Source organism: Solanum verrucosum, unplaced genomic scaffold (assembly GCF_900185275.1).
Source record: "Solanum verrucosum unplaced genomic scaffold, falcon-dt-bn FXZP01000305.1, whole genome shotgun sequence".
NCBI classification, from domain to species: domain Eukaryota; kingdom Viridiplantae; phylum Streptophyta; class Magnoliopsida; order Solanales; family Solanaceae; genus Solanum; species Solanum verrucosum.
Window position 1 is genome coordinate 500896 of NW_026019908.1, and position 9009 is coordinate 509904.

Below are 9009 nucleotides of genomic sequence, written 5' to 3' on the forward strand. Positions count from 1 at the left end.
TTCTTTTTATGGCTGGTCAATTGAAAATCGATTATGTCGTTAAAATTGTTGGTTAATCATGTTAATGGTGTTCAATTTTCGTTGCTTTGTTTAGATTATCACATTTTATTAGACAGTATTTGATGAAGATTAGTCATGTTAATTGCAATTTTGATGCTATACATTTTGTATAGTAGGTATTTTTGCATCTTTGGATAAATTTACAGTTCACTTTGAAGGGTTCTTCCAAAGTTCCAGGAGTGTTGTTGCACTATTGTGCTCTACCTTCCCTGACCATATTGTTGGGATTAAAGAAAAAAGGAAAACCTACTTAAGTGTACTCTCCAGCCGTCTAGTTTACCAACATGGCCGAAGTATTCACTTCGATTGTAAATGTAGTGTATAGGTATGTGTGTGTATGTATGTATGTGTATATGTATATTTAGTATAAAGTATACACTGTGCATACACATATTTTGTACACTAGATGTCTGATTGGTGTTTTGGCTGTAATTTTTCCAAGGAAAAAGCTCTATTAGACAGTATCGAAAATGTTATGATTCATAACAAGTAGAGGGTCGTTAGAAGTGCCTCTCTGCTGGTATAACATCTAATTATTGCAGGAATTTCTTTGTTCAAGCCCGCCCCCAGGGCATCGGTCTAGTGTAGTGTGTAGTGCTTGATGTATGAGGTAAGTGCACGTAGTGAGTTCCAATGAGCCTGTCATTTAAGTAGAAAAGGTTAGAGGGGCAGACTCAATAACCAAGAGTTTCAAACCGTGCACTAGTTGGCCCAGGATTTTTCAGCTATCCAAAAAGAAGCCATGTAGAAGTGTTCAGACATCTAGTTTCAACCAAGTCATTAAAATGAGCTCTCAACCTATCCTAAAAGATGACTTGTGCTGATCGATAAGGGTGTACAAACCAACTAGACGTTTTTTTGGTCACGTGAGTATTATTTCTATCTTATTTTGTTGGCGTTGAAGATAATATTTTGGTAAATTAATGTGTGTCTAGTAATGATTGACAAACATATGATTTATTATGCACATGATAGTTATTTGGTTAGTCTAACAATAATTTTTTCAATGATATATTTGTTCAAACTTGATCAATTTTTAATAGTTAAACACGTATATAAAACATAAAAAAATGATAAATCTTGTTTAATTTTAAAAATTATCTGTACACCATCTCAAATTTGAAGGAAATATAAAAGTACAAAATATCTTGGAATATGAAATATTAAAGAACAGATAGATTGACTAACATAACATTGTCACAAAGGGACTATTCACGTTAAATTGAATCACAAATAGCTTTTGACATATTCTTTTAAAATTCATAAAAAAAAGTTTTTAAAAACTTTATATTCATATATTGTTTTAGTTTGGTTTTTTCTTACTCAACATCAAATCAAAGTCTTTTTGGGGTTGATTTGAATTTTGGTTTGGTTCGAACAGTTGGACTGATCTGTATGCGTTAATGTTGTGTCAAGGCAATCAATACACAGTGTGTTAAAAATAAAAATTCCTGACCTACTCATAAACAAGTTTTCCCTTTTATTTAAACCTGAAAAGAAAGAAAATTATGCGCTATCCAATATTCACTTTTGGGCACAGACTAATCCAAATTCGCTCTGGAAATGTAATACTTGTCCGACTTTTGAAAGGACAAACACTTCAATCAACGATACACGACACAGCGCCAAAGGAGGAAAAGTGACCTACCAGTGTAAGTGTTGGGGTTAAAGAAGAAAAAGAATATGAGCAATGAACTAGAAATGAAGAGTTAAATAATAGAGAAGGGAAGAGGAAACAGAAAGCGAGTTTATAAATATTCATTACACTATAAACTAACATCACAAATACAATGTACCAAACTATAACTAGTTTGATTTCATGGATCATGCATGCCAACAATATGACCAACATGAAATGTATAGCAACACAAACAAGTTTTGACAAAAAATCACAAATCAGTTCCATGTCAAACTTTTGCTTCTTCCCATCCCAACTCATATACAAAGAAAATTGGGAGACTCTGGGCATTCACATATTAGAAAGAAAAAAAAAATACTTATAAAGTACAACATAAGGAAGGAGGATAACTCACAGTTGTATTTCTTATTTACCTTCAACACTTGTGAAGGTAAGTTACCCACTAATTGAAGGTACCTAGATGCTTTATATTGTATTTTCACTACACAACTACGCAATGCATGAAACAGAAAATAACAATTAGAAATAGCACCTTCTATTCTGTTTCGATTGATATACTAGAGAGAAATGAACACATCATTATCCTTGCACAACCAGCTACACTTGAATTACCAGAATCCTAATATTTGAGAACTGTATTTAACTCAACCACATCTAACCTGAAAAGTATTAAGAGTATGGGGAAATTTAATATACAGTTTAACTGATCCCCCACAGTTGGACAGAAAGAACTAAATGATTATAGACAGTGCTGCATGCATTGCCTAGATCTATAGAGTTGTGCACCATGTCGGAGTTAGTATTGACAGCACTTCACCTCCTGCATTTGCACCATCTGGATCTATTTATTTGCTGTAGATCTTTTGCCAGAGCAAATAACAACTGCTCATTCACTAGTTTCCAATCCACGAATTCAAACAAAAATAAGCTTTCAGGGCCTCAATTTTATCTGAAGTCTACCACACAAGTAAAATTTTACATGTGAAAGGATTTGCAATCAATGAGCCCTCTCTTCATCATCAAAATGTAGAGTCTCAATTCCTTTGAGCACCGATTCATAGTTCTTTATCCCAGAAGTATTCTTGCTAGATGAGGCATATCTAGGATCAGATGATCCACCAAGTAGAGAGCTTCTATGTCCACCTGATATTTTGTGCATAGTCGCTGGACTTGCCTCAGGCATGCGTGAATGTGTAGGGTCAGAGTCATTTCCCATTGTGAAAGTCTCACGGCTGCCAGAGACTAGACCTTGCCTCAGAGACCCACTAGGTCTTCCCAGAAAAGTGGAGCTTGACAACTGCAAATATTGGTATGATTCAGAAAACTGGGGGGGAAAGGGTTAAAGACTTGTGTTGTAGCACAAAACTAAGCTTCAACTCTGACAACTTTGAAACTTTGAAAACACCGTTATTATTTACTTCTCATGCTAGCTAAGCTAATATACAATCTTTACCCAAGGAACTAGCATCGCAGGGAAAATTTATCTGCAATAATGGAAGACTTTGGGACCAAGAACATTTCATTGTAACAGCTTCACAAGTCCTTGATTATGGAAAGCATCACAAATCTCCTGCTATTGGCCTTCAGGGCCCCTGGCATTTGAAAAATTACTCTCCTACGCAAGTTCTATTTATCCAACTCAAACTCACCATAGCCTCTTTGCTTGTGGAATCATTTCCAATAGGACTTTTTTGCTTGGATAAACTTCCAGAACTAATCAGTGGAGGCCCAGGACTTCTCCTCCGAGAAGGATCTGCTGATTGTCTTCCTTCTTCTTCACCTGCAAAAAAGTACAAGCAGATGAAAAATGAGATTCTTTTATAAACAGAGAGACAAGGAGACCTGACCAGTAGTTAAGTAAAGTAAGCAAAAGTCAGACACAGCAAAAATAGAGTCAACATGCTTTAGTCTAAAAAATAGAGCACGCATAGAGGTGTATGCCAGAAACTAACCTGCCTGTCTTTCTACCTTGGGAATAACTGGAGGCATGCCTGAGCTGGTTCCAGCACCAGCACCCTAAAAAAAGCAACCTTTGTCATACACAAGTTTATCACTTATGAAGAAAAAAGAGAAGGCGCACAACTTACAAGAGGTCGGGAAGGAGGAGCTGCAATTTGCGATTGCTGATACTTTAATATAGTCCAATCAAAAACATAATCAAACTGAAAACCTGCAATGGGAAACAGAACTGTAACGACAAGCTAGATTGTATATTACAGACAGCTAAAAACAGCTTTTGAAGGCTTATTATTACCTTCACGGATGAAGAGGTCACGAAATATTCTCTTCAGATAAGCATAATCTGGTTTATCCTCGAAGCGCAGAGAACGACAGTAATGGAAATATGAGGCAAATTCAGTAGGATAACCTCGACATAAAGCCTACAGAAACATAGACTAGCAGTTAGGTTCCACAAAAAAATATTTATAAAAAAATCCAATCACCATATTAGTAAATAAATTACCTCGATAGATGTTGAAACCTTCTTTTCACTAATTTTCTCATACTTCTGCTTCTTATTTCCTGCTTTCAGCCCTTGCCAAGGAAGACTGCAAAAAATAGATGTCAAACACAAGCAGAACAAAAACAAGAGAGCACTGATAGAAGAAAAAATCACCTTCCTCGGAGGAAGTACATAAGAACATATCCAAGAGACTCCAAATCATCCCTCCTGCTTTGCTCTGTAGTTGCCAAAAAAGTACATTAAGTTAAACGACAGCAGAACTCAACTGTCAGAAGAGTGAACAAGCAAGCCTAAAGAACCAGAACACTTACCGATACCGAGGTGAGTGTTCATGCTTGCATACCTTGCAGTGCCCGTCAAGTTTTTGTTCTCTCTGCAGAGAGAAAAAAATCAGACCACATCATATAAGCAAACAGACATGACAGATTCACAAATGCTAGATACCTGAATGCAAGTGCATGAACTTAAATAAACATCCTAAGGCAATCTGAATGAATAGTGGATAGCCCTCTGTTGTCCTTACAGGTCTAATCTGGAATACAAAGATATTCACACCACAAGGTTCTAAGGGTACTCTACTTGAATAGTGAGCAGCCCACTGTTGAACTTACAATTCTAAGCTGGATTATCCAGATATTCACAGCACAGTGTTCTAAAGCAATATCACATATACATTTCAACCTCAAATTTTCAATTATGAAAAAAAATTACAAATCAGTTTGCTTCCAATGCTAAAACCAAGTCAAATCTTTTATAAATAAGGGAAAGGACCACAAGGCCCAAGATATAATTTACTATACACTCCAGTACAACATATTCACAGTTAAAAAGAAGACGAGAAACAAAGGTTCTGTGAACACTTGATATCTTACCAAATAGGGAAAACTCATAATCAACTTACCGGTAAGGAATGTGTTGGTGAGATGAAGTATCTCGATACTTCTTGGCTAGACCGAAGTCAATTGCGTAGACCTGCATTTTAAGTCAACAAAATATTAAAGAAACAACAAATCCGACAAAAACATGGAGACATAAGTAAAGATATAGTATTAAAAATGAGACCTGATTTGCACGCCTTCCCAAGCCCATAAGAAAATTGTCTGGCTTGATATCTCGATGCAAAAATGATTTAGAATGAACAAATTCAACACGATTTATCTGCAGTAATTAAAAAAATATATATAACCCCCACGTTTTGAGAAGGTACAGTGACACTAAATTTGAGGCTCTAAGCAAAAAATTAACCATTTGATCAGCAAGCATTAAAACTGTCTTCAGGGAAAGCTTCCTGCTGCAAAAATTAAATAGATCTTCAAGACTAGGTCCTAGTAAATCCATGACCAGAACATTGTAATCTCCCTCCACGCCAAACCACCTCACGTTTGGAATTCCAGCTACAACATAAGTATTAAAATTACAAAGCTAGCCAAAACAAACTAGGCAAGAGAGTAGATACAGAATATTTTTGTAGGAAAAAAAAAGAAAGAAGGGACACAGGAAAAGCCATTACTTCCTCCCTGAAGAATCCTATACAACTTTGATTCATATAGCAACTGTGGATGCTTTGTCTTATTATTTTCCTGCAAAATTAAATTAACATATTGAAACATAATAAAAAGATATAGATGGAATGGCTATTTATGGTGTCACAAAAACACAAGACATTAAAAGCCAAGATCTGAAAAGGCACGGGCAAATAGAGTACCTTGGTTGGTCCATACAACTTGCAGATAATTGTTATATATGAATATGCTATAAATGAGGATTAATCACCTAATGCTAGTTCAACAAGCAAGAGGTATGTCAAAAAAACCAGTGAACTGATACATAGTAGTATTAGAATGTCCACAATTAATGGCAGCAGAACTTCTATTTCACTATGTATACACACCATTGGGACTCAAATAGACCTATAAAATAGAAGTTTAAAGTTTCTTTTCCATAGTAAGCTCGGATTAACTAAGAAAAGAGATTTATAGAGAACATTTTGGGAATGATTTAGATACCACGTATAAATTTAAAGATAAATATTTCATAATATTAACTTTTAAGTAAGCAATTTCATGTATATCATAATTAACACATGCATAGTCAATTACACATGACCATCATTCTTTTTATAACGTCGTCCCCCCCCCCCCCCTTACCCCATATTACATGGCATCAAGTAATTATTACTACTTGAAGAGTCAAATTATTTTTCATTGATTGTGATTTCTTCAAATAAAGTTAAAGATACATTTACTCATAAAAATTCATGATGTATAGTATTTTAATAATTCTAAATATGTAAAAAGAAAAAAAAATTATTTCCAAATGGTAAAGAAATGACGTCTGCAGTCACAGCCAAATCAGATATCTTGACCTTTTGCACACCAAACCCCACCATCCACTGGAACCAGAAGAATTCTAGACCAATAACCATGTTTTATTTTGATAAGGTAATAACAACCACAGTTAAAATCCAGGGAAGTGATATATTTCACTTTGATGTGGTTAATATTGTAAGACTGAATTTTTAAGTTAATTTGTAATTCTTAGAATAAAAATGAGATGTATCGCTTTCCTTCAAACTTTGAAAACAAAGTTTTGTTTCAATAAGTATTGGGAGAAGTTGGAAACTTAGAACACACTCCCAAAAATACAGTAAATTAGAAACTCTATCAGGTCTTTTTTCCGGTTGGTTCAAAAATGGAATCTTTTCAGAGGTTTCTACGGAAATATATGGGTACATTAAACCATGACAAAGAATCAGCATGGATGCACTAATAAGCCAATCATATAACACATCAAAGATGTCCTCCAGCAGTGAATCTTTGCTTTCTCTCCATAAATTCATGTCCTAGGAAACTTTTTTTTTTTTTATAACCGAGAAATCAGTCAGTGACACGCCCTTTTGACCAATCACAGCCTTCTAAACTCAGTGGATAATGGGCCCGCCCGTCTACCCTTCTCCACTTAAATACCACTCTTCGCTTTGCGTGGTGTGGGGCTTGAATCCTAGGAAACTTTACAATTATAAACTTCTAAAAATGCTCACTTGAACTCAAGCAAAGAACACTCCCATTTAAGCAATCGATAGTATTCATTAGGCCCTCGCTGTTTGAGCAATGGGACAAGGAGCAAGACAATTTTTTTGACCCAGTTGCCTTCAAAGTTCGGATGAACACAGAGTCCACAATGGACTTCAAGAATGCACCTCAACCAAAACAAGTGAACTCCACGCACAACGTGCCGACAAAAATTCAAACATCATTTTTTGTCACCAATATAAACAATAAAGTTACGGAAACAGAAGCACAATCCCAACAAAAAGTACCACACAAGCCTTGTGAAACAGTTCAAATATTTAGATAAATGTTGCCTATTCTTTTATACACTAGAAAATATTTACAATCTTTTAAAGCAAGGAAATGTTAAGCAAAAGAAAGATCTATCCAGCCAAAAACTACATTTGAAATGTTCTTGGGTTCATTCATCTTGTTATTCAAGATGAAAACCTGGAAAACAAGAATGTATTGCATAAAGATCACTCTGATAAGTAAGTTAGAATCAACATAGCAAGCGCTCTATGAATTAGTATTACAATCCATCAGCTCTACTCTGTAAACAAAAAGAAGACAAACAGACTCCCTGAAGAAATGCCACTAGAATTGTTTATTCCTACCAGCAAAAGGCAAATATTTAGCAATACAATGAACCTCCAAGGTCATGTCAACTGTTTGACCACTTAAGACGGACATTAGACTACTAAACGTCACTCTATAGAGAAAAATGGTACTTTACCAGAGAAGCAACCTCAATTTACATGCACTTAACAGTTAAGAAAAGAAACCTCAACACATCAAATAAAAATGCAGTTCAACTACACTACTCCACTATGTCAAGATCAATTGATATCCTAGTGATCAGAAACAAAACATTCCAATCCAAAATAACAAAAAAAAAAAACCCAACTGCAATTAGAGTAATACAAGCACAACTAGAGTAAATTACTAGTATAACACACATACAAACACTCAAAAAAAAAAAAAACTCACCAGCTTAATTGCCACTTCCTCATTAGTCTGAATATTAGTACCTACAGCACCCACCAAAACATGAATCAATCAACAATAAACACGACAAGAAATTGAAAGATTGTGGGTAAAACTTACCAAGATAGATCTCACCAAACGATCCACTACCAATTTTGCGACCAAGTCGAAACTTGTTACCCACACGAGGCTCCATTACAAATTAACGAATACCCTAACTAAAGTTTTTTTCAAAACCAAAGAAGAAAAGATTACAACTGTGATTTCTATACTGAGATCATCGATCTGAAGGGTAATCTTCCGCCTGGGAAAATGTGATTTTTTTTTTTTTCCTTTTCTCTATCTACAAAGCTAGGGTTAGGTTTGAAGCAGAGATTAAAAAATACGAAAAATAAATAAAAATAAAAAGAAGGAATTTGAATATATGCTTCCCTTTTATTTATTTATTTTTAAAATAAAATATTTTTTGCTTTTTGTGTTATTCTAAAAAATAACGATGGTAATAATTTGGAGGATATTCTACGCGTTTACAGGACGCGTGATAGTGGGAAATGGAAAGACTAGTGTTTTCTGATACGTGGGGTTTAGACACATCACCTACCTGGCAACACAACACCTATTCTCTCACGTGGCCTAAAATTTTAATCCCTCAATTTTAATGTGTTTTGTTTAGTTTTTTGACATGAAATTTTAAAAAATAAACAAGATTTTTTAATTTTAAATTAAAAATATGTAAAAATAAAATAAAATAGACTATTGGTAAGTAACATTCTTCAGCATTAAGAAAATGTTGACCACCAACAAAAAAG

The 9009-nt window shown here is 34.7% G+C and overlaps 1 protein-coding gene across 2 annotated transcripts; it reads right to left on the minus strand.

Moving 5' to 3' along the window:
• Nucleotides 1-2228: 2228 nt before the first annotated feature.
• LOC125821385 (casein kinase 1-like protein 2) lies at nucleotides 2229-8576 on the minus strand. 2 transcript variants are annotated; one of them, XM_049500802.1, is made up of 14 exons: nucleotides 8321-8576; nucleotides 8204-8244; nucleotides 5674-5743; nucleotides 5409-5557; nucleotides 5226-5321; nucleotides 5065-5135; nucleotides 4475-4536; nucleotides 4317-4380; nucleotides 4164-4248; nucleotides 3954-4080; nucleotides 3787-3869; nucleotides 3652-3715; nucleotides 3349-3479; nucleotides 2229-2996 (listed from the first exon to the last, which is right to left on the minus strand). In XM_049500802.1, exons 1-14 carry the CDS (start codon nucleotides 8394-8396, stop codon nucleotides 2697-2699), a joined length of 1419 nt encoding a protein of 472 aa, XP_049356759.1. In that variant the 5' UTR covers nucleotides 8397-8576; the 3' UTR covers nucleotides 2229-2696. The 2 variants fall into 2 exon arrangements, with proteins under 2 accessions (XP_049356759.1, XP_049356766.1); XM_049500809.1 differs by having other exon boundaries at nucleotides 3652-3711; nucleotides 3786-3869.
• Between the last annotated feature and the right edge of the window lie 433 nt (nucleotides 8577-9009).